General features: G+C 35.8%; 1 protein-coding gene across 2 annotated transcripts in view; it reads left to right on the top strand.

Moving 5' to 3' along the window:
* Nucleotides 1-26576, top strand: part of C1GALT1 (core 1 synthase, glycoprotein-N-acetylgalactosamine 3-beta-galactosyltransferase 1) — a 215425-nt gene that overhangs the window by 10000 nt on the left and 178849 nt on the right. For both annotated transcript variants that reach the window (XM_060020472.1, XM_060020473.1), the window contains exons 2-4: nt 15097-15333; nt 18543-19210; nt 21748-21972. In XM_060020472.1, coding sequence (XP_059876455.1) covers nt 15097-15333; nt 18543-19210; nt 21748-21966 — 1124 coding nt within the window. In that variant the 3' untranslated portion in view covers nt 21967-21972. The remainder of the gene's footprint in view (nt 1-15096; nt 15334-18542; nt 19211-21747; nt 21973-26576) is intronic.

Raw genomic sequence — 26576 nt, 5'->3', positions numbered from 1 at the left:
TAATTTTTGTATATGGTGTTAGGTAAGGGTCCAGCTTCATTCTTGAGCATGTGGATATCCAGTTTTCTCATTACCTTTTGTTAAAAAGACTGTCCTTTGTGCATTGAATGGGCTTGGCCCCCTTGTCAAAAATTTTTTGACCACGCATGCGAAGATTTATTTCTGTGCACTCTGTTCTATTCCATTGAGCTATATATGTCAGTCTTTGTGCCAGTGTCACCCTGTTTTGATCACTGTAGCTTTTATAGTAAGTTTTGAAATTAGGAAGTTTGAGTCCTCCAGTTTTACTCTTCTTTTCTAAAATTGTTTTGGCTCCTTGAGGTACCTTGAAATCCCATATGAATTTTATGATGGATATTTCTGTTTCTTCAAAAAAAAAAAGTCATTGGATTTTGATACAAATTGCATTGAATTCGTAGATCACTTTAAGTAGTGTTGACATCTTAACAATATTAAATCTTCCAGTCCATGAACATGGGATGTCATTCTGTTTGTGTCTTCTCTAATTTCTACTGAGGATGCAAGACATATTAATGTTCTCATTGAAAAGTAACAAAAAGGTATTCTCACTTTTGATCTTCTGAATTGGAAATTGTGGGAATAGTTTTAAAAATAGAGTTATAGTGTGAGACTTAATACAACTTGGTTTTGCGGTGTTACATAATTTTTGGGAGGTTTATTTGTTTCTAATCCTTACATACTTTTTCAGGATTCATAAAATTCCAAGGTCCTTTCTAGTACTGAGGTTGTGTAACTGTAATGCTAATAAAATACTTCAGAGTCATTAGGTGAAGGCTGTGTGTTAATATTTTCTATTTCTGTAGTTTTAATAAATTACTAATAGAAAATATTTTTAGTCTTTCTGTCTCTGAATTAATATGTACTTCTGTTATAATTTGTATGAGTTGAATACACATCAAAGGAAATAGTACATATAGTTCATGTTATATATCTAGTTTATGACTGGGTTATATAAGTGTATAAATGTGTCAAACGATGGGACCATATGATTTTTTATTCAGTAAATTAGGCAGTATAGATAAAGATACCTATTTGGAAAAAATAATTTCATCTGTGCTCCCCACATACATACACTTAAAACAAAACATTTGAATGCATTTTACAAGCCAGGCAATGTGTTAGTTGCTGGAGAGATAGAGATAAAAGAGTTATAGCTGTTGTTCTTGAGGAACTTACAGTCTAGGGGGAAATAGATATGTACATACCTACTATGATGAAGTGTGATAAGTACATAGTAGGAGATGTGAATGAAGGAACAAGAAAATATTTGATGGGAAAGCAGTTAATTTGATCATGGGTGATGGGGAAGACTGATTATGAAAAGTACTGAAACTAAGGTAACCATGAAAGATAATTATGCATTTATCCAGTAGACATAACTGAGGAGGGCACTCCAAGCAGAAAGAATAGAATGGCCAAAGTCATCCATATGAAAGGCCATGGCAGATTTGGAGAATGGCTCAGTATAGGCTTTATGGATAGGGAGTATCAAGAGTGTAGGAAGGTAAACTAGAGCTAGATCTTGTTTACCTAGTTAGCAGTATGGACTTGATCCTGTGGCATTGGAAAGTATTTCCTTTAAACAAGACTGCTATGTGAAGCCTTCATTAAGTTGGGAAACAGAGGTAAGAGAGTTGAGCCCAAGGGAGAATGATCAAGGAAGGAGGGAGAAAAGTGTTTACAGAGTGTAAAAGAGATGTGGAAATATAATCAGGTTTGGGGACTTGGGGCATGAATAAGGAGATGCTTTGCACTCTTATTTCAAGCCAGCTGATACTGCACCAATGTCTTGTGAAAAGCATCATGGTCAAGAGCTCAGAGGTAGGAAACTATTTTTTGTCTTCTGGGAGTTTATATTCTGTAAACAGGAGAAAATATACCAGTGACCATATCCTTAGTTCTTAGGACAGTATTTGACACATTGAAAGGTGCTCAGTCAGTATCACCTTCCAAAGATTTCTTAAAACCTCACAGTCAAGTTAAAATCAAGTTGCGTAAATCTCAAACTGTAATTCTGTTTGTTTTTTTAAAATATTCCCACCATGGGGCTTCCCTGGTGGCGCAGTGGTTGAGAGTCCGCCTGCCGATGCAGGGAACACGGGTTCGTGCCCCGGTCCGGGAAGATCCCACATGCTGCGGAGCGGCTGGGCCCGTGAGCCATGGCCGCTGAGCCTGTGCGTCCGTAGCCTGTGCTCCGCAACGGGAGAGGCCACAGCAGTGAGAGGCCCGCGTAGGGCAAAAAGAAGAATACGATGGCACGACTTTTATCTTTCAGGATATTAGTGATAGTTTTGAGGGTTTTTCTTTAAGTTTTCATCTCATTACATGGTCTCTTTAAAGTTACATTAAATTTGACTATGTTGATCTTTTTCTTTCATATTAGAGGCTTTCTTTAAAATATCTGGTGATTCTTACCTGGCTATTTATATTTTAGAGTAGATATTAAAAAATAATTGAAATCTCTGTACATGTTTTTAGGGCTTATTACCAGTAGTCCTCAGTAAGTCCTCCTTATTACAGTAGTCCTGTATGATGGTTGAACTGGAATGATTCATTGCTTAACCTTTTTGGGGGATTTCATAATGCAAAACAAACCAATTGGTTTTTAACTTTACCTGTGCAACAATCACTGTAACAGATGATGCTAATACTCTGTCCATAGGCCTTTATCTCCTTCCTCTTCACAGGCTTTGTTGTAGGGCTGCCCTCAAACTGCCAGATACTGTTTTGCCAATGTACAGGCTCTGGAATTGTCTGGGGAATTTGTTTCCTACGGATAGCCCTTAACCAGTGATTGACTGTGTGGGTACAACTCTGAGGTGTGGCCTACACTGCCTCTAGAACTACCTTGAGGGATTAAGCTAAAATTACCCTCCATGGACTTTGCTTGGTATCTTACCCTTTCTTGACTTCTATCCTTCCCTGTCCTACTTCCCTACAAGTTTTTCCCAGAAATACTTTCTAATAAATCACATTTGCACAAATGCGTCATCTCAGAGTTTGCTTCCTGGGGACCCAACTTAAGATAACTACTAATGTTTGGGCTGCATTTCCTGTAATAATGTATTATTTGGGGGTAAGATTGGACTGAGGTTTTCTATTTTATTTTTGGTCTCTCCTTGTCAGATATCAGTATCCAACCTTTTACATAAAAGAAGAATTGGTTAAGTTCTGCTACTTAATTTTCCCGAATGATTTATGTAGTATAATAATTATGTTTTTTGAAAGACTGAAGTATTTTATCCAGGGAAAACCTGGACCTCTTTGAAGTCTGGCTGTTTGACAACATTCTTTATTTCTTCTCTGGTTTTTTGGTTCATTTAGGTTTTATATCTTGAGTCAGCTTTGATTATTTGTTTTTTTAGAGAAATGTGGTTTTCATTTAGGTTTTCATGTTTAATAGTTATTATATAAAATGCTCTCTTTTTTTTCATTTCATCTGTGAATTTGGATATAGTTTGAATCCTGATTTGCACGAACCAAATGTGAAAAGACATTTGTGAGCTAATTGAGGCAATTTGATTATAGAAGACAGTTGGGAAAATTTGATTACATACTTGAGTTGGATAAGTCCAAAGAATTATTGTTAATTTTGTTAGGCATTGATAATTTTGTTAGGCATTTGATAAGGGCATTTTGGCTTGTAAAAAAATGTCCATATTTTCGAAGAGGTGTACAGACGTACATAGAGGTGAGATGACTTGATGTCTGGGATTTGCATTAAAATACTATCATCAATTGAAGAAATGATAAAGTAATGTAGCAAATTTTAAAGTTATAATTCAGTCGTGTGATGGATATATGGGGGTTTATTGTTATACTTTTGTGTGTATTTGAAGTTTTTTTTTTAATTTTTAAATTTTATTTAATTTATTTTTTTATACAGCAGGTTCTTATTAGTCATCAGTTTTATACACATCAGTGTATACATGTCAATCCCAATCGCCAATTCAGCACACCACCATCCCCACCGCCCCCACGGCTATCCCCCTTGGTGTCCATACGTTTGTTCTCTACATCTATGTCTCAACTTCTGCCCTGCAAACCGGTTCATCTGTACCATTTTTCTAGGTTCCACATACATGCATTAATATACGATATTTGTTTTTCTCTTTTCTGACTTACTTCACTCTGTATGACAGTCTCTAGATCTGTCCATGTCTCAACAAATGACTCAATTTCGTTCCTTTTTATGGCTGAGTAATAGTCCATTGTATATATGTACCACAACTTCTTTATCCATTCATCTGTCCGTGGGCATTTAGGTTGCTTCCATGACCTGGCTATTGTAAATAGTGCTTCAGTGAATTAAATTAAATTAAATTAAATTAAAGCTTAAATTAAGCTTAAAAAAAACCTCTGAGTTACCCCTCTAATGAAATTAGAGTACATACTTGTTAGCACATTCTCTCCTACCCCTCCCCACTCCATTTTTATTCACATGATATGCCCTTTCTGCCTACGTGTCTTACAGTTAAATTACTATTATCACTTTATCTCATGTAGCTTTTCTTTCTAGGATAATAATATTTCTGCTTTGTTTCATCATTACCACTCCACAGTGTTATATTGGAAAGGATTACAACTTTCTATTAATGCTAACCCTTTCATTGTGTGATTTCTTCATTTGTGAATTTGGGTTTTTGTTTTTGTTTTAATTTGGATTTTACTCTCAGCTGGTAACTCTCATTACCTTTAAGTAGGTAATGTATCAAGGGTATGTGCGTACTGAGTCCTTTGCATATTTGAGAATGTCTTCCTGTTACATGGATTCTTGAATGACAGCTTGCTGAATCTTTAAGTCTATGGGAATGTTGTCCCCCTCAAAAACTTGGGTTTTTGCAGCATTTCTTTTGACATATAATAACACAGAGGAGAAAGCTGCCTAATAATTTTTCCCTTGTAGTTCTGCCTAATTTTTCCCTTTGACTTGCTTATTTTTCCCTGGATACTTATAGAGGTTTTTTTTTAAGTGAAGTTCAGGATCTCTTTTTTTTTTCCTTTTTTAATTTAACTTTTAAAATTTAATTTTATTTATTTTTTATACAGCAGGTTCTATTTTATACATATTAGTGTATATATGTCAATCCCAGTCTCCTAATTCATCCCAACAACAACAACAACCTCCCCCCACCCCAAGTTCAGGATCTCTTAACCAAGGTTTTTCTTGATTATATGTGAGACCTTTAAATATTTTGATGCATGGCCTCCATTTCAGTGCATTTTCTTTTATATCTTTGACTTTTTTTTTTCTATTTCATTTGTTCTATTCTCTTTTGAGAAATAAGTTATTTCTGTGTTGGCTCTCCATTGCCCATCTTTCATAGCTATCATTTCCTGCATAATTGCTCTAATCCCTTCAGTTTCTAAAAGACTACAAAATAGTCCTATGTAGTTTAAGATTTTCTTTCCTATGGAGTAAGTATTCAGGTCTGTGCTTTTCCCTTGTCTTTTGCATCCTATGTTTAATTTTGTTTCCCACTACAAGGTTTTTATGTAGGTTCCATGTATTTCTGCTTGTTCATTTTGTTTGTTTTGTTTTGTTTTTTTGCGGTACGCTGTGGCCTCTCCCGCTGCGGAGCACAGGCTCCGGACGAGCAGGCCAAGCGGCCATGGCTCACGGGCCCAGCTGTTCCGCAGCACGTGGGATCCTCCTGGACTGGGGCACGAACCCGCGCCCCCTGCATCAGCAGGCGGACCCTCAACCACTGCACCACCAGGGAAGCCCACTGCTTGTTCATTTTTTAATAGAATCAATCCTAGGTAACCTTGCTTAAAAATCGTGTAGTTGAAAATCTTTTTTATTACCTAGATAGATAGATAATTGTTTTATGCACCATTTGGATCTTCCCTTTAAATTTTGAGCTAGAGATCTATGCTGCTGCTGGCTGACAGTTTCTGTCTAGTCAGTTAGCTACCTGAGAGAGGTAAATTGGGGAGCTGGGACCTTGGACAGCTGCAAGTAGGAACTTTGATTTTTTAATGATTTTTTATTTTAAGACTCTAGGTAGTAGGGGGGCTTCACCAGGTTGGAGGCATATCATTCAAATTGGTTTGGCTGTTTTCCCATTTTGTCAGGGTGAATAGTTTACCTTGATAACAAGCTGGGTCAGAACATATTTTTCTCTGTGTAGTTACCTTTGATCTGTAGTGGCTGGACATCCTTTTACATTCCCATCAGCAATATATAGTGATCTAGTTTTTCCACATCACCAGCATTTGGTGGTATCACTGTTTTTTATTTTAGCCATCCTTATGGGTAAGTAGAGATATCTCATTGCGGTTTTAATTTGCATTTTTCCTAATGGTAGATGAAGTTGAACATTTTCTCATGTGCTTGTCATCTGTACATCCTCTTCAGTGAAATATCTGTTCATGTCTTTTGCCTATTTTCTAATTGGATTGTTTATTTTTTTCTGTTTAGTTTTGGGAGTTTTTAATATATTCTAAATACTAGTTCTTTGTTAGGTATGTGGTTTACAGATATTTTCTTCCAGTTTGTAGCTTGTCTTTTCATTCTCTCAGTAGGGTCTTTCACAGAGCAAAAGTTTTTAATTTTGATGAAGTCCAGTTTATCAATTTTACCCTTTTATGAATTGTGCTTTTGGAGTCAGGTCTAAGAACTCTTTGCCTACCTCTCAATCTTGAAGATTTTTCTCCTTCCTTTCTCCTAAAAATTTTATAGTTGCATGTTTTACATTTAAGTCGGTGATCCATTTTGATTTAACTTTTATATAAGATGTGAGACTCGGGTCAGGGTTTATTTTTTTGCTTAGGGATGTCCAGCACCATTTATTGAAAAGTTTATCTTTCCTCCACTCAGTTGCTTTTGTACCTTTGTCAGAAATCAGTGGAGCTATTTAAGTGTTCTGTTTCTGGTTCTCTAGTCTACTCCATTGATCCATGAGTCTCTCCCTCCACCAGTACTATAGAATCTTGATTTCAGTAGCTGTATGATGTATTGAATTCAGGTTGACTGATTCCTCCTACTTTATATCCAATTGTGAGGATCAGAGAAAACATATAAAAGTTTCAAACATAATGCCTCACATGCAGTGTATTTGTAAGTATTTATAAGTTGTATCACTATATAACATTCATCCCAATTTTATAAGGAAAGTCTTTGAGGAAAAAAGTTTTTGAACATCATTTTAATGTGATTTGAAGAGAGAAATATATTTTGAATATGTAAATATAACAAATATGATAATCCAGAACAGATTACAAATTCTAGACTGACAACCCTGGCAGGATATGGTATAAAGTACTAAAATTTAAAAAACAAACAAAAAACACTGAAAGCCTAGGACTTTATTGTGAATTCCACTGACTTTCTGAAAGCCTAAAAAGCTGGAGGAAGGATTTGCTCGTGTAATAAAGGGCATTAAAGTCTTGGTGAGAGGATGTTAGTGACCAGTGAGTGACTGAAAACCAACCGTAAGAGAAGAGGAGCATTTATCTATATACAAGAATAAAAGATCAGTCTACCCTCAAAGTCTCTGGCACCAGTGTGGGAAGACGCTGAGTAATTTTTAGAGTTTTAAGAAGAAGAGAGATTGTACTAGGTCGAGTTGTGCTTCAGGTATAAAGGCAGTAGTAAACATTCTCCAGCCTGCAAGAATTTAGAATATAGCACCAATGAGCACCATTACAAAAATTACTTGCTGAAATCCAGCCAACAAAAACACGACATTAATAAAGAACTCACATTTAGAGCAGCTGTGATAAAAGAACTATTAATGAGCATAGAGTCCAATTTAAAATATATTCAAGATCAAGCAGTCATGGGAATTAGTGTAATTTACAGAACATAAACTATGTAAATTTTACAGAATAAAAGTTCACAAAAATTGATTGTTGTGGGAGTATGTATATATATGCTGATTTACACATTCTCAAAGCAAGAAATCAATAGGTACTGTCTAAATTTGAAATATGTAATAAAAAAATAAGGCCTCTGATTGCTTTATGTTTTTCATAATCCTTATCTTTAGAGGGATTGTTTAGAGGAGGGGGTTCACATTCTAAATGTTTATTAGCTGATGTTCAAAGTTAATTTAGATTCACTTAATTTTCCTTTTTCTATAAATTCAAATAAATCTAATTTACTATGTTAAATCTTTAAAGTAGCATGACTAATGTAATCCCAATTCTGTAAAATGATAGCACAATGGTTAAGAATCTGAATTCTTGATTCAGATTGCTGGTGTGACCTTGGGAAGCTTACTAAGCCCTCTGAGTCTGAGTTCATCTGTAAAGTGGGATTAATAGTCCCTAGTTTATGGGTTACAAGTAATCCATGCTCTTATTAGTACAGGGCCCAAATGTTAGGTATAATTACCCTCCCTTCTATCTCTGTTATTCATAAAGATGTTATTCATATTTGTAATGATACTCACCAGATGTTAATGATAGTTGTTTCTGAGTGATGGGATTTGGGGTGGTTTCTTTCTTCTTCACATAGTTCTGTATTTGCTTGATTTTTTTTTTTTAACCAATGAATAGCACAAAGCTGTTCCTTAAAAATTAAAATATAAATTTTAGTTGTCCCAGCACTTTTGCATCTGAAATCTGTAGTTTTAAAATCTCTTCAAATGATTCTGATTATGCATCAGGTTTGGAAGACAGGTGGCATTGATAACTTCCCTGCATTCAATTCTAATTAATATATACTGAAGCCCTTGTAATGTGCGGTGTTGTTAAGCAATGTCTTCTTCCAGTCTGGTCTACTTTAGACTCTTGTGTTAAGAATCTGAAGAGGTGGGGGTGATGATTTTTGCCAAAAATCTGAGTGGGGCATTCCACTCACATGAGGTAGCTCTTTTATGCCAGGAACAAGAAAGAAAAATGGAGATATACAGAAATTTAGTCATAAGGCAGGAGCCCTTGAAATTGGAAGGAGATGGGGTAAAAGCAACAGGGATAAGCCAGCACATGCTGACTGAGAATTCTCTGGACCGGAAGGGGTAAGAGTATGACAGGCATCGAACAGCATCACAAAATATTTTAAAGTTAACAGATTTTGTAAAATCAAGAAGTCAGTTTTCCCTCCACTTACCCCAGAACAGGTGTCTTTCTAAAAAAGTGCTACCTCAGCTAAGAAAACCCTATCCATCTACAAATAATAAAACCTCCATGCTGCAGAAGTAGGCTTGTTCTGAAGCTCAGTATCTTCTTGGAAAATGGCTGGGTAGCAGGTTAGTATTCATGGTTACTGGAGCTTGATCAGCACTTCCTTCACTTCAGATATTCACTGTGGTGATGGAATAAAAATTTTCTCAGGCCCTACAGTCCTTACTTCCTGTTCTCAGTCACAGTGCTTTCTGTCTGAGTGGTACTGAACGCCACTGTGACTATTGCTTTCCAGTACCAGGAGTGGTAGACTCTGTAGCCATGGAAATTTCAGATGGATTTGTGCCCTTCTGAGACTGTAACGTGATTATATCTGGTGTTAAGGTAAGGAAAGTCACAGCCAGTACAAAAAGAATAAAAGATCAAAACTAGTGTGTTAGAAGGCAGAGTGTCAGTGGGAGAATTACAAGACGTGGGGGATTGCTTGCATTGTGGCTCCTAGTTGACTTTTCAGTTTCTTAAGTGCCTGCTAATGTTGCCTTAATAGCTTTCCTTCGGGTTTACGGCTTCAATCTTACTCTGCCAGTCTTTCTTTAATTACCATAAGAAATTTGGTGTTGTGATGCCTTTCACTTACTTCTCTCAGCTTCATGTTTTCAATTCATGATTCTTTGAAATCACTGACCTCAGTTGTATCAAGTCTTAATAATGTACACTCCAGTTAAAGGGAGAGCTCACATAATAGCAAAAAGATAGTTAAATAGTTCTCTTTGGCTTTTTTTTTTTTTTGCGGTACGCAGGCCTCTCACTGTTGTGGCCTCTCCCGTTGCGGAGCACAGGCTCCGGATGCGCAGGCTCAGCGGGCATGGCTCACGGGCCCAGCCACTCCGCGGCATGTGGGATCTTCCCGGACCGGGGCATGAACCCGTGTCCCCTGCATCGGCAGGCGGACTCTCAACCACTGCACCACCAGGGAAGCCCCTCTTTGGCTTTTTGAATATAATCTCAGACCAAGATTTTGGCTAGAGCAAGGTATAATGAACTGGGCTTCAAATAATCTGGAGAATTTTAGAGTTTCAGAAGAAGCACTTAAAGCAGGAAGGATATTTTTCTGGGATTGTAGATTACACCTTTTGAATTATAAGGATTTTGTTAAAGGGCAGTTTGAATGGGGAAAAGAAGACAGTGGGCGGGAGAATTTGAGGACACTGCCCCTCAGGGAAAACAGCAGAAAGACTTGGTAAACTTGTTTCTGCTTTTCCTCTGGGAAATTGAATGGGGGAGTTGAGCAGGACATATATACTCTTTGCCCATGAAGGCCTACCTTTCTAAACTTGAAGTGATAGTAAAGATAGAGCAAAAGAAGTAAACAAGTGCCTGCTGGTTTCATATTGGTAATTTGCATCTCTGGTGTTGAGCAGCTTTGCTCTCCACTTCCCCTTAGGGTCATTCTTCTCAAACTGGAATCGCTATTCAGGAGAGAGGGCCTGAGATACAAGATACAGGATAAGCATGGTATATAGTTCCATGGCATGCCAAATTTACTTACAGATTTTGGAATAAATATTTTTATGTCAAATATACGTATATTAAATGTGTATTAAATGGGATAAAATAAAAGGTCATATGAAAGTATTTTTATATAAAGCTTTTATTAAAGTAAATGTTAATACAGAAAAGTGTGTAAATCATAAATGCAGAGTTTAATGAATGCCATGAAAACAACAAACCAGGTAACCACTACTCATTTGTTTTGTCTGATTTTAACATACTTTCTTTTTATAAGTGTTTGGATGACGTATCTCTTTCCATCCTTTTACTCTTAACTTTCTGAATATATTTGATGTATGTCTCTTGTAAGCAGCGTATACTTGGGTTTATTTTTTCTCTAGTCTGGCTGGTAATCTGTATCTTTTAAATCAAATTTTTAGTCTTTTTATAGTTAATGCTATTGCGGATAAATTTGTATTTAGTTAATCATATAACTTTGTTTCCTGTTTGTCCCATGTATTTTTTTATCCATTTCTCCCTTTTTTCTGCCTTGAAAATACTTGTATTATTTTATCATTTAATTTTTTCTATTAGAGTTTTACTTATATATATTTACCTTTTTAATGATTACAGCAGCGATTATAGTATACATTCCTAGTGTCTTTTTTTAATTTAATTTATTTATTTAATTTATTTTATTTTTGGCTGCGTTGGGTCTTTGCTGCTGCGCACGGGCTTTCTCTAGTTGCGGCGAGCGGGAGCTACTCTTCGTTGCGATGCGCAGGTTTCTCATTGCAGTGGCTTCTCTTGTTGTGGAGCACGGGCTCTAGGTGCACAGGTCAGTAGTTGTGGCTCACGGGCTCTCGAGCGTAGGCTCAGTAGTTGTGGTACACGGGCTTAGTTGCTCCATGGCATGTGGGATCTTCCCAGACCAGGGCTCGAACCTGTGTCCCCTGCATTGGCAGGAGGATTCTTAACCACTGTGCCACCAGGGAAGCCCTCCTAGTGTCTTAAAGTCTGATATTAGTATTTTTACACAAAAAAATGATTTTAGAACACTTAAACTCTTTGTATCCTTCTCATACTTTTTGTGCCAGTTTTGTCATTTATTTTAATGATAATAGTAATAATACCTTGTGGGAACTTTTTAATGTTTTATGTAGCCTGTGTTCATTTGTATTTATTCATATACATAAGCTTTTTATAGCTCACCCTTCCTTTTTACATCTCTGAATTTTCATGGAATTCTTTTCCTTCTGCCTGAAGAATTTGTTTTAGTATTTTTTTTAATTAATTTATTTATTTGTTTATTTATTTATTTATGACTGCATTGGGTCTTCGTTGCTGTGCACGGGCTTTCTCTAGTTGCGGCGAGCAGGGGCTACTCTTCGTTGCAGTGCGTGCGCGGGCTTCTCATTGCAGTGGCTTCTCTTGTTGTGGAGCATGGGCTTTAGGTGTGCAGGTTTCAGTAGTTTTGGCACACAGGCTCAGTAGTTGTGGCTCGCAGGCTCTAGAGTACAGGCTCAGTAGTTGTGGCACACAGGCTTAAGTTGCTCCGCGACATGTGGGATCTTCCCAGACCAGGGCTCAAATCCGTGTCCCCTGCATTGGCAGGCGGATTCTTAACCACTGCAGCACCAGAGAAGTCCCTCCTTTTAGTATTTCTTTTAGAGTAGACCTGCTTATTATGAATTCATTCAGATTTTGTTTTTTGAAAAATCTTTTTCAGATTTATTTTTGAATGCAATTTTTGCTGGATATAGAATGCTTTCTTTGTCTTTGGTTTTTGGCAGTTTCACTGTAGTGTTTCTTGGTATCATTTTCTTTTCTTTCTTTTTTATTTTTAGTTTTTAAATTTTTTTGTGTTTCATAGAGCCTCCTGAATCTGATAGTTGGTAGTCTTTTGTCAGTTTTGGAAAATGTTCAGTCATTATTTCTTCACATACTGGTTCTCCTCAATCATATGTCTCTTTTTCTTCAAAGATTCCAGTTAACACATATGTTAGACCTTTTCACTCTATTCCTTATGTTTCTTTCGCTCAATTTTTAATTTACCATCCTTATGTCTTTTTGTACTTCAGTCTGTGTAATTTCTTCTGACCTGGCTTTCAGTTTATTAATTTTCCTCTTCACCTATGTCTATTCTATACCTTATATCTTTTTTTTTTTTTTTTTTTTTTTTTGCGGTACGTGGGCCTCTCACCGTTGTGGCCTCTCCCGTTGCGGAGCACAGGCTCTGGACGCGCAGGCTCAGCGGCCATGGCTCATGGGCCCAGCTGCTCCGCAGCATGTGGGATCCTCCCCAATCGGGGCACGAACCTGTGTCCCCCACATCGGCAGGCGGACTCTCAACCACTGTGCCACCAGGGAAACCCTATACCTTATATCTTAATCTTGTCATTGAACTTATTGACTAACTAAAGTTATTAGTAGGAAAATCTCTTATCTAAGTCTCCTGTGGGTCAGTTTCTATTTTCTACTATTTTCTCTGTTTTCAGTCAGACTTTTAATTTTGATACCTGATTATTTTTTATTGTGTTGGACATTATCACTACCAAAAAATTATAATAATAATTTGAGGTTCTCCATAATTTTATATTTATCCAGGAAACTTTATTTTTGCAGTTAGGCTAGGGGTAGATCACCCTAATCAGTCAGTGGTTAAGATGATTCCAACTTGGGCTTCAGTCCTTGTGAAGGTTGGTCTAATTTCTGCTCCTTCCTTATTCCTAGATTGTAGCCTTTGAGGGTCCAGATAAAAGCCTGGCTGTTTTCCAAGACCTCTTCTCCGAGACAGATGCTGGACTCTGTTTTTTTTCTTAGCTTCTATGCGTCAGCTCCTGTTTTCTCTGTCAGAATCAGTAGCTGTATTGAGGAATGAAGCTGTGCCAAATTTCCAGCCCACCTTTCCTGATTTCTTTCTTTTTCCAGAGCTTGTCCCCCCTCCCCTCAATTCTCACTGCCTTGATATCTTACCAGTGTCTCCAAACATATATATTTTTACATTTTGTTCAGTTTTTCTGGTTGTACTCAGCTGGATGGTTGGTTTTAAAGAACCTAGCCATTCTGGAAATATAACCACATGAAGTTGTTTTGTTGTTCCAGTGATGATCATTGGTTTGTTTATTTGTTTTTACAAAATACTTCAAAGCAGTTTTTATTTTGATGGTCATATCTCCCAAACCCCTACCTTCACTATACATGTCCATTGTCCTGTGCTGTTAGTGGTGATTGGGTAAAGAGTTTGAGAAATGCAATGGAAAGAGCACTGACTTTTTAAGCAGACAGACTTGGGTTCAAATTGTGACTTTTATTGATTTTTGTCAACCTGTGCAAGTTATCTGTTAATTTTTATAAATTTCTGTTTTCTTATCTGCAAAATGGTCATAGTGAGAATGAAAAATGAAATTAAAATTTTTTTCAAGCGAGATAAAGTATGGACTGCATCTGGCATGTGGTAGATGCTTAGCAAACGTTTAAAAAATTATCTTGGGGAGTTGGAAACTGTAGAATTAGGACTATTCTCATAAGAATTTCATAGGAATTTATAAGTTCACCATGTAGTAATTATTAGCAAACCCTTAAGGAGGGCCTGTTTCGTTGTCAGGCAGTTCAACAGGCATTTGTCGAGCAGCCACTGTCCCAGGCATCCTACTTAATCCTAGTGATATATAGATGCTGTTCGGGGTCTTGCAGTCCAGTGGGATAACAATGAAAGATGGTGAGCAGGTGGCAGCTGCATTCACCACTGCAGTGAAGCCTGGGTATTAGGGCGAGGAGTTGGCAAACTTTTCTTTTAAAGGGCTAGATGAGGCTTTGCGGGACATACTGCCATTGTTGCAGGTACTCAACTCTGCTGTTGTAGTGCAAAAGCAGCCATAGTCAATACTGGGTGTATTCAAGTAAAACTTCACTTACAAAAACAGGTGGCAGATAGGTTTGGCCCTGCGGATCCCGAAACAGTGCTGACTCTAGCCTTCTACAAGCTAAGAATTCTTCTTACATCTTTAAAAGATTGTTTTAATAAAAAGCAAGAAAAAGAATATACAAGACACTTTGTGGTCCACAAAGCCTGATGTATTTTATTTCTAATTCTTTACAGAAAATGTTTGCTGACCCCTGATGAGAGTAGGTAATGATTACTACCAAAAGAGAAAAAGGGTAAATATAAGTATTTTGATAGCAAAGAAAGAAAAAGAACGTGGCAAGCAGGCTTGGGTCCATGCAGGATCCTGGCTAGAAGAACAGGAAATTCCGTGTGTAAATACTGACATATTTGCCCGTGCCCCACCCCAGCAGTGATCCTCCTAGTTGCTACTCTGTTTATTTTATTGAATTGTCCATACTGTGTGTTTTCGCAGGAAATAGAGGGACAAAAGTTAAATACTCTTAGATATGTTCTCCTGTATGAAAGGAATTAACTTCCCAGTATAGCTAAAAGTTATCAGTCCTTACTCTTGGTATTTATATTGCTTTATAATTTATAACATCCTGCTAATTTTTTTCTTACAGAAATACATTTTCGGGAAATGGCCTCTAAATCTTGGCTGAATTTTTTAACCTTCCTTTGTGGATCAGCAATCGGATTTGTTTTATGTTCTCAGCTACTTAGTATTTTGTTGGGAGAACAGAGGGACCTCCAGCCTAATATTCTTCATAATGATCCTCATGCTAGGCATTCAGATGATAATGAACAGAATCATCTAGAAGGACAGATGAACTTTGATGCAGATGCTAGCCAACATAAAGGTATGGCTTACTTTATTAAGGAGTAAAGATAAACCATATTTTTCAATCTGTTTAAGTGTTGAGAGAATTGGAAAAAGTTATTTATATGAAATTTATTATATCACTATATCTTTTGATGAAAATGAGCTTAATTCTAGATATTAAATGACAGTTCTTGGTTTGCCTAAGGAGAAGGAAATTGCTAAAACCCAGATTTATTTAGGGTGTAAGATATTAACTTTGAATTTATTTTTAAATAGAAATAGTTCAGAAATCATAATTTGGGGAAAGGCAAGACTTTCAAGTTAGATTTGTTTCTAAAAATTTTAATTTTGTTATCATGGTTCATATCTGTGTCTTTGGTTTTTGCTATCATCTTGTTTTAATCTTGGTTTTTGCTTAGTCTTGTTTTCCTAGAAAAGCTCAAGAGATATATATAAATCTCAATTTATATTTTATCAGTAGCTAACGTAACTAATCTTTTCTTGTTTTGAGAGGCATAAAAAATTAGGGAAGTAGAAAACTAGGAATGTGTTATATATAATGACTTCATTTTCTCCTGGTCTTCTACCTCTATCCAAATGTTCTGAATTATGTCCTCTATGTGCCCCTTAAATGTTGGTTTTCTCCAAGTTTCTGTCCTTTGGCTCTTTCTTTGCCTGTGTGATGTCATCAATCCCCATAATTTTAGTTTCCATCTGTTCCTTGCTGGCTTTACCTTAGCCCAGTTCCAGACACTACGAGAAGACGTTCAGAATTCAAAGATCTCTGCAAATTGTGATTTATTTGACAGAAAACAGTATAGCACCTTGAAAAACCATTGGAATTCTGAAATGCAGAGGGTCCCCCATTAAGGGTTTTTTCTCTTATCTTTTTGGCAGTAAATTGCTTCTTTCCTATCTCTCAAGCTGAGGTTGAGGGCGAGGTATCACATCCTTGTTGAGTTTTATACACTAGCAAATACATGCATACTATTACAAAGTGTGTCGTGTGTGTGAATGTTTGTATGACAGTGATTCAGCTCTGAGCAGCCATGTTCTTATCACAGAGCAGTTTAATCATTGTGCATTTGATCTGTATCATTGCTCTAGGTCTTCAGTTGATCAGTTGGGGCCAGGCTTCTCTACTCCTGGTAGGCTGTACTAGATCGGCCTCACTGCAGGCACATATATTAGGATCTACTTGTCCTACTTGATGGTCCACAGAATGTGGGGTATGCTAGAGGTCTGTTTCTCTCAGACTTAACATGTGTAAATCACACTCCTTTTCCTTTATAATCCTAAAATTCATTCCTCCTCCTATTTTTATATAGCTCATTACTTTCTGCCTAAGCCAGCCAGAAACTATGAAGTCGTGGTAGGTGCTTTCCTTTGCTTACCAACCAATCCTGTTTCTCATAAATTCTAACAGTCTGCTTCTTTACCATTTTTTAGGTTACTTCTCTCAATCTGTAGCACGCTTGCCCTAGCTCAGGCCGTATATCCATGTACCTGCTCTCAAGCAAACTTCGCCATGCCTTTTGTCCTTTCTTATGGTGAGCTTCATTTAGAGACCTAATTTTTGCATCATCTCTTATTTTTCCTGATATTGCTTTATATCCCCTTCTTCTCTATTCTAGCCAACTTCCCATTCCACTGTTCTATAGTGTTTATAAGGCATTGCTTTATTTTACCCTCAGCACATTGAAACCTTCATACATACCTCTATTATAGCATTTCTAGTGTATGGCAAGTATTGGTTTGCATGCCAAGCTCCCATGCTAGAATGAATTCTTCTGAAGACACATGAATAAGGCATGTGTCTTATTCATCTTTTTATCTCCTGTACCAGTACATGCCTACTACAGAGTAATGAATGAATTAATAATTGAAAGAATGAGAAAGACTATCTACCAGATTCCAGCAGTAGGGAGAAGGATGTCTTGCTCTAAGTGAAACATATTGGGGATTGCTGCTTCCACCACTTTCGCCACCATCCAGGATTTGGTATATCTGTACAGCTAAGAGATTGGGCTCCTCAAGTATATGAAATGTGAATGCTCTCTGACTGAAAAGAGGGTAATTTTCTCTGTTTTTGGATTGTGAATTCTTGAAATTCAGAGGGACATGAGAATACTTTCATGCCCTGCCCAATCTTTCCTTCTACTCCCTCTCCATCAGTTAACTAGAAATTTTTGCCTCCAGTTGTTAATTTTTCTCACAGCTGAGCTTTTATAACTCACTGGTTGACCTTAACTTTAAGGATGTTTCCTCAGAATTCTGCCTAGAGCATTGCTACACAAAGTGAGGTTTTGCAGACTCATGCTGGTCCACAACTAAATAAGTATTAAAATCAGGATTAAATAGTTAGAAACTTTTATGGTAATTTGACAATAATTTTGAATAAATCTAGAAATAAAAACTTTGGGCTTGTACTTTATATTTATTTTTTAAATTTTATTTTATTAGTAATTCATTTTTAGCATATTTACAGAAGTATAGGTCTCTAACAATGAAATAAAAATTGATCCTTCACCAAGCACTGATCTGGAATATCATAGTTGGATTCTTCCTCTAGAGCAGTGTTACTCAAAAGGTAGCCTTGGCCTGACAGCCTGTGAATTGTTTGTTACCTGTCTGCATCCTAATAAGGATCTTGCACCAGGATGTAACTCAGTTAAGCTCGCTGCTGAGTTAAGTGGACGTTTTGATAGGTTGTAGTAAAACTTCCTTGATGAAAGAAGTAACATGTTGCTTTATATTCTGGCATAAGCTCCCTATTTCTTTGCCGACCAGTGCTTTGAAAAACACTGCTCTAGACAATCTTGGAAATACTACCTCTACCTGTTCTTCCATTTCTCACTGTTAGATTTGCATTTTGGAATGAGGTATGTTACTGTAAGAAGTAATCTCTGTTTTGCATTAACTCCTCTTCTTCGAACTGGGGTAGTCATGAAAGCATTTTTAAAACCACCTCAGGGTACTTGTAGAAATTCTTAACACTAGACTCTTGTGGACTCCAAAATGAACTGCTGCTTCATTAGTTTGTCTTTACTGCCCTTCAGAAGCTTATTCACAGCAGTGAGAAATTCCTGTCAATGTTCTGTTTCTTTCAGCTAAATCACTAATGGTAAAGAGGTATATGGGGGCGGGGGGGATCTTTGAAATTGTTTAAGAAAATGTCTTCTTTGGTATAATTTATTTGGATTTTACAACTATGTGAATTAACTTTAAACAATTTCTGTTTAATAGATGAGAACACTGACATCGCTGAAAACCTCTATCAGAAGGTTAAAATTCTTTGCTGGGTAATGACAGGGCCTCAAAATCTAGAGAAAAAGGCTAAACACGTCAAAGCTACATGGGCCCAGCGTTGTAATAAAGTGTTATTTATGAGTTCAGAAGAAAATAAAGACTTCCCTGCTGTGGGATTAAAAACCAGAGAAGGCAGAGACCAACTATACTGGAAAACAATTAAAGCTTTTCAGTATGTTCATGATCATTATTTAGAAGATGCTGATTGGTTTATGAAAGCAGATGATGATACATATGTTATATTAGATAACTTGAGATGGCTTCTCTCAAAATACAACCCTGAAGAACCCATTTACTTCGGGAGAAGATTTAAGCCCTATGTAAAGCAGGGCTACATGAGTGGAGGAGCAGGATATGTACTGAGCAAAGAAGCCTTGAAGAGATTTGTTGATGCATTTAAAACAGACAAATGTACGCATAGTTCCTCCATCGAAGATTTAGCACTGGGGAGATGCATGGAAATTATAAATGTAGAAGCAGGAGATTCCAGAGATACCACTGGAAAAGAAACTTTTCATCCCTTTGTACCAGAACACCATTTAATTAAGGGTTATCTGCCTAGAACCTTTTGGTACTGGAATTATAACTATTATCCTCCTGTAGAGGTAAGTTTAAAAATTTTATTACTGTATAAATACTTAGACTGACTTTTGTTTACTTAAAAAAAAACTAATAATGTGTATGTTTCTTTAGTATCAATAACTAAGAATCTACCTTAGTCTTTTTATATCGAATGGCAGTGTAACAGAGTAGATGAGAACAAAGGTGTCGGCAGTGGTAATTCAACAAATATTCATACTACTGTATGCCAGGCACTAAGAATATAGCAGTAAATATGGCCAAGTTCCAGTTCTTATGAACCTTACATTCTGGATGAAGAGATATGCAACAAACAGGCAAGACAAGTCAAGTTATAATATGATTTTAGGTAGTGGCAAGTGCCCTGAAGAACAGTAAACCCAGGTAAGAGGATGGAGAGTGACCCAGAGTGGAATGGGATACTGTAGTTTAGGCAATTAAGGAAGACTTCTCTAAAGGGTAACTTTTGAACAGAAACCTGAATGAGGTTAGAAAGCAGGCTACGGGAAGATCTGGGTAAAGAGCCTTCACGTCTTTAGGAACAACGCATGAAAAGACTTTGAGACTTGGGCTTTTAAAACTTTTTAACTAGTATATACATGAAAGCTGTTTTTTTTTTTTTTTTTTTTTAAAAAGCATCTTTAAAATCTGGCTCTGTTCCTGGATTTTTTATTTCTGATGATTTTTCACTCTCGAGTTTTTGGGGTATCCATAATCATATGCAAAGGACTAGGTATTTTGTTTCTAATAATATTAGCTGTTTTTTTATAGCCTTTTATTGCTTATAAAGCTTAATAAAAACAGTATCCTGGCCATCCAGTCACAAAACAGCACAATAGAGTATAACATAATTAATGCAGTAAATCTTATCAAAAATATTATTGCAATATTTCAGAGTTATATAAAATTGCTTCCAGAAAGGATCAGTAATTTAATATTAACCGCTCTTGTCCTAGTCTTTAGTTTACTATGCACTGGCCACTATAGTATCCACTAACCATATATGACTACTGAGTGTTTGAAGTATGGCTATCAAAATTTAGATATGCTCAGGTATAAAAGTCATACTTGATTTCAAGGACTTAGCACAAATAAAAAGAATGATTTCATCAGTAATTTAAAAAATATTGATCACCTATTGAATATTAAAATAATATAGATTTATTCAGTTAAAATATATTCAAATTAATTTCACCTATTTTTACTTTTTAAGTATGGCTATTGCATTGTGTGGCTCCCATATATCTACTGGACAGAGCTGGTTTGATAATCACAAGTTGACTTATCTGTTTACTTTTCATATTTGTTCCTATTATTAAATTCCCTAAAGTTGTAAAAAGTAGGCACCAGATAATTTTCCAGCATCTACTTAGTGGTCCAAGAAACCCACATATCCAGTGTTTGTTTCAAAGGAAACATCAGAGAAAATACAGTGGACAATTTCTTGATTTTTTACTGCATTGTAAGCTACATACTTCCAAACATGAATTATTAAATGTTCAATTTAATAGGTCAATATGAATCTTCTCTGGGAACTTGCCAGACTGTTTTTCTCCCTGGGCCCCTGCAAAGACGTTAGAGACTTAAGTTTTCTTGGAGTCATCTGAGTGAAACAGTCTCCAGATACCAATTCTGACCCCCAGATGACCTTGTGACTATTTAAGTCTGGGACCAGTTTTTAAAATTTGTTTTATTTTCTTGCGTTTTCATTCCTCTTTGTATGTTTGTTGTATTTTTGTTATTTTGTTTTTGTCTTGTTTTATTTAAATCTGCTCTCATGCCAACTCTATTAGAAATCTATGAGAATTAGATAAACTGAACAAAGGTTTTACTTCGACCTACTTACTGAGGGCCACCTGAACTTGATTATTCTGTCAGTAATAGCTAACATTTATTGAGCATTTACTATAGGTAAAGCGTGGTACCAAGTGTGTGACACGTTGTCTCCTTTAAGTAAGCATCTTTTGAACATAGGGAAATTGAAGCTTATAGAGATTAAGTAACTTGCCCAAGATTATATACTAGTAGGCAAAATTTAGACGCAAACCCATGTGTGACTCAGCACTTCCTCTCTTAAATACTATACTGTTTGGGTTGATTTGTCGATGAAGTATTAGGTTGCAGACACATACTGGGCAAGGCTTTGTAGTCACTGAATGTTCCAAAGGTGTCTTTCTGAGGCTGAGCCAAGCAAAACTTCATAGTAAGAAAGTTATGAAGAGAAAGCAAAACTTGGAGAAATAGAACATTATCCTTTGTATAGCTGACCCTTTTATTTGAAGAGGTCTCAAGCGTTTTCTTTTTTTGCTAATCCATAGGGCATGAGAGAATATTGTTTCAGTTAGATATACTTCAGTAACTTCATGTTTGATTTTAAATCATTGGGAACTCTGAAAACTCTTGGTTTCTTTCACAGGTCTAATAAATTTTGTGCCTCTGCTTTACTTTGCCAGCCTTAATGCTTGGATTCTGTTAAAATTAGTGTTTCCTTTATCAGTATTTGAATATTGTATGTTAACAATGTGCTATTTATTAATAATGCCTGTTTCCATTACTTTTTTAGGGTCCTGGTTGCTGTTCTGATCTTGCAGTTTCTTTTCACTATGTTGATCCTACAACTATGTATGAGTTAGAATACCTCGTTTATCATCTTCGTCCGTATGGTTATTTATACAGATATCAACCTGCCTTACCTGAGAAGATGCTAAAGGAAATAAGTCAAACATACAAAAACGAAGATACAAAAGTAAATCAGGAGCCCTTGAAAGAAAAACATAAATGAACAGAGGTAAAATGTCTAGCATTGCACTGAAGAAGAACTTCTCCATTTCTGATATAGAACACTGGAATCCCAGTGAGGAATTCTTTCTAAGTGAACATTCCATATTAGAAATTTTTCATATGAATGACTGTAAACTGAAGCTTTAAGTGAGCTGTGAAGTCTGTTGAAATGTGTTTTGATACAGTAATATATATACATATATGAAAAACTTGTGTTTTTAAAATGGTGGCCAGGCAGAGGAACAAGAAGAGATTTTGTTGCCTGTTCCTGACCACATGTATTATTTTCACTGAGAAAATTAAACAGTTAAATTTGCTAAAACTACACTGCATCATTGTTAGTAACCCACACACGATGCTACACAGATCTGCCTTAAAGAAAATTTAGAAGGAAATATTGTTGCTCAGTGTTGCTTGTAAACTCAAAACATGAGTTTATATTTGCAGTATGATATAAATGAACCAACCCCCCCCCCCACACACACATCCAACTTTTGTCTAATGAAAATTTTGCTGTGACTATTTATAATTGGCAGTATTTCTTCCAGAGTAAGGTAGAATAAGAATGGCACTTGACCTAAAGTGCATTAATAAAACCACATTTTGAAATTATCATGGGCCTTGACTGTATTATCTACTTGGTTCTAATTAATAGTTAATCTTTTACTGAGTCCCCGTTGTCTCTTTCCTAAACATGTTTAACCATTCTTGAATGCCATTCTCAACTATTAATATTTATTTACTGAAAGTGTTAATAGCATTCTGTAAACATGCATTTTTAAATATTTTATTCCCAAATTTGCCCATTGTTAATTATGGGTAACTAATAAATAGTAAATGTAGTGCTATTTGGGGATGCTTTTCTTATATTAGTGCCACTCTCAGGAATCACTAAGTAACATTTTTAGATGATTATTTAAAACTGTCCAACTACATAATTATAGTTCCTTTCATTCTCATCCTGCTGAGAGATGAGAACTTGTTTGTGCCTTTCATAACTTGTTTAAAGCAGAGTTTTGAGACTCATTTTCAGGCTCTGAGGTGGCTGTTAGTTACACTGGCAAAATAATTTATGAGATTTTGACCAGAGTTAATTAAAAACATTAAAAAATGCAGAGTGCTTAAACAAATTGAAATATGTCAGATATTAAAAGACCAAATACTTAGTTTACGAATAACAGCCTGAATTTTGATGCTGACTTATTTGGGATGATTGTTTTGCCAGTGGACAGTTGTAAGAGAACTCAGTCTTGATGACATCAAAAACACATTCATAAATGTTTTGTTCTAATTTTAGGTACCCTCTATTTAAAGAATTTCTGGAAGGAAAGAAAATTTAAAATTTTTGTTGTCTTTAGCAATATCATCTGAGTGTATCCTAACAGAATACTTTACAGACTTTCCGTAAGATTATCTTAAACGTTACAAATAATTTACATTTCTCTTATGTTTTATCATTATGCTAATTTTATGTGGCTGTCATGCCACTGATTCTGCTGCTTAGCTAAATAGTTTATTGTGCCAAAACATGTCAAAACCATGACCTCTTTCAGCTGTATATTTGAGAGGATGTTCATCTTAGTAGCTAATTATGGATTACTCTGTCAACATAGTGAAAACTTATACCAGTTTTTACCAATTGAATTGTTTTTTGTTATTTTCAAGGTGATATCATCTGCCAGAATTTCAAGGCGTTCATTCTATTCTTTGAACACCTCTTTACCTTGGTATGGATAGGAATTTATTTGCAGTCCGTACATGCTACTTTTCTGTACTAGAAGTATAACTGGTTTACCATAAACATCCAAAAACCTTAAAATTGATTCATAGGAAATCAACATTGTGATGAATCCTGGGGTCTGAAGTCAGACTGCCTGGATTTAAATTCTTGCTCCATCACTAGTTTTGTAGCCTTGAGCAATTAATCTCTCTGTGCCTCAATTCCCTCATCTGTAAACTAGGGACAATAATACTACCTACCTCACAGGATTTATATGAGGATTAAACGAGTGAAAATGTGTATGGCTTTTAAAAACACTGTTTGGCCCAGAGTATGGAGTGCTAAGTATAAAGTTTTCTTATTATTCTTTACCTTGGAGTGTAAATATTTGTTTTAAATGAATGAGAAATCTGCTTTAATCAAATCAGGTAATAAAGGAAATAACTCATACATTTCTTACAATAAGTAATAGCTAGTTTTTATTTGATGCCTACTGTATGGCAGGTAACGTGCTTAGATACTCTGTGTTAATTCTCACAAATTGGGGGTTATTCCCATATTATAGATGAGAAAACTGAGGCTCAGAAAACTAAAGTCATTTTCCACTGTCAGAAAGCTACTAAGTAAAAGAGCTAGGATTTATACTGGAAGCCTGTGTATTCTCTGCCCCATGTTAGGCTTGAGGTTAATCATTAGCATTATTTCCATTTTTATTTAATGGCATGTGACATCTGATGCATTGGCCAGCAGTAGTCAAATTAACCAGCCAAATTATCATAGTGCTTCTTAAATTGTTATTGTTATTATACTCTTGCCTGGGAGCTTGTTAAAACGGAGATTTCAAGACCCCAATTCCAGAAATTTTGATTCTATCATGGGACCCAGGAGTATGCATTCTTACCAGATACCCTGGGGCACTGGTTCTCCACCAGTGTGTGGTCCCAACCAGCAGTATCAGCATCACCTGGAAACTTGTTGGTAATGCATCCTCTCCTGTGTCTCACCCCAGGCCTACTGAATCAGGAACTCTAGGGGTAGAGGCTAGCAATTATGTTTAAACAAGCCCTCCAGGTGAGTCTTATTCAGCATTTCCCTAAAACCTGGTGATTCTGATGCCAATCATCCTTGGATACTTGCCCCATAAGTAAGGTTATCTTTCAAAAATTTAGATAAAGCATGTTTTAAATGAGTGTAGTTCAGCATCACACTATATTAAATGTAAAAGACTAAAGATAATTTAAAGGATCAGTGGATCATTCATTTTGGCAAAACTTTTCAGCTTCTTCAGAGTTACTAATATCAGGGCCCACAGTAAAATATGAAGTTTAGTAATTTCATATTGGGGCAGAAAAGTTTCAGTAAATACTAGTAAGTATATATTAATTCATTAAAAGCATACTTAAATGAATGTCATAAAAAATGTCCACAGTTGTTAGTAAAAACATTTTAAATGGAGGTAGCAAAGTACTATTTTATAATGTGCAGAATGTTTTTCTGCCAATTCATACTATCAAAATTTCATCACTTTTCAAGAATCAGTTGACTGTCCTATAGGACCTAATAAAGAAAAAAACTCTCCAAGTATTTGATAGAGCACATAAAACCAGATTTCATGATGATAATGACTTACTGTCTTTTGAATTAAGATTTTTGTCATCTGAGTAAATGATTTTAGTATGGTCTCAAAACAGGCTTTTGCTATCTTACGTTCTCCAATATATACTTGTATTTTCAAGTGGGAAGTTCATAGATGATACAAAGCAGATTTTTATCCCAGAGTTCAATTATTTGTTTTCAAATAAACTTCAGAGGAGTTTTTGTTACTGTAAGAAGATTCGAAAATAAATCACTGACCAATTTTTTTTTTAAGTATGGTAATTGGGTTTGAGCATTAAATTTACTAACTGGTTATTTTCATAATTGTTTGAGTATTAATTTTTCACTTCCTTGAGCCGTTATACTGTATTATTACCAGATTGAGTCTTGAAAAAATCCTTCATTTGATTGATTACATCAAGTCTACCCTTTTATTCATTTAAATTTTCATTTCTTTAGAATATTCTCTGACAATTTCTGCTTCTTTGTATTTATTGCCCTTTATTTCCTTGATAACTAACTTCCATTTTCTAACTACTCTTAATTCTGCCTTCGCAAGGTTAATTTGGCTGTTATTAGTGATTAGAGTTTGTATGTATCACTTACATTATTTTATACCTATTAATGTTAGGTTTCCCTGTGAGGTTGGAAGTAAAAATTTGTCTAAGAATAATGCCTGCTGGCTCTCAGGATACTTGACCTACTTAAAAGTCTACAATGTTAAACTAATGCTAGGTATACAATTAAATGAAGTAAAATTATTTGGATTCTATTACTTCCCAAATTCCCCTTTTCACAAACAAAAAAACCTCATTTGCCTCATCTCTCTACTTATTTATAGTAAGCCTGACAGAAGCATACTTAAGAAATCTAGGGGACAACCTGTGGTTTATTTTGTGCTAAATGTAACCTCTGTTGATTTTTAAAAGATGGCTTGTGTTTATATATTGGAGTTGAAATAGAGATTTAATTCAAATTAGAATAAGAAATTTTATAAATTCTCTTTAGAGAAACCAACTCTGAAACTAGTTTCAGAGTTGAATAATGCTCTATTTCAATTCCTTTACCTCTCTAGTTTTTAGTTTATATGTGTTAAGTTTAAATAACTTTGCAGGGCCCTGCAAATTAATAATCCATATGAAGTATATTATTAGAGGGAAACTAATCTTACTGCTAAGCAGTGTGTTATATTACCCAGTGAACGTTTGTGTTTTGGAATTTAAAAATTATGTAAGGTAATAGTATCATGAATGATTTAAAAATGTCTGGTGACTTGCTTATTTTAAGTGATCACC

This window comes from Delphinus delphis, chromosome 9, assembly GCF_949987515.2.
Source record: "Delphinus delphis chromosome 9, mDelDel1.2, whole genome shotgun sequence".
NCBI classification, from domain to species: Eukaryota; Metazoa; Chordata; class Mammalia; order Artiodactyla; family Delphinidae; genus Delphinus; species Delphinus delphis.
The sequence above is the reverse complement of the archived record's forward strand: the minus strand, read 5'-3'. Positions and strand labels throughout refer to the sequence as shown.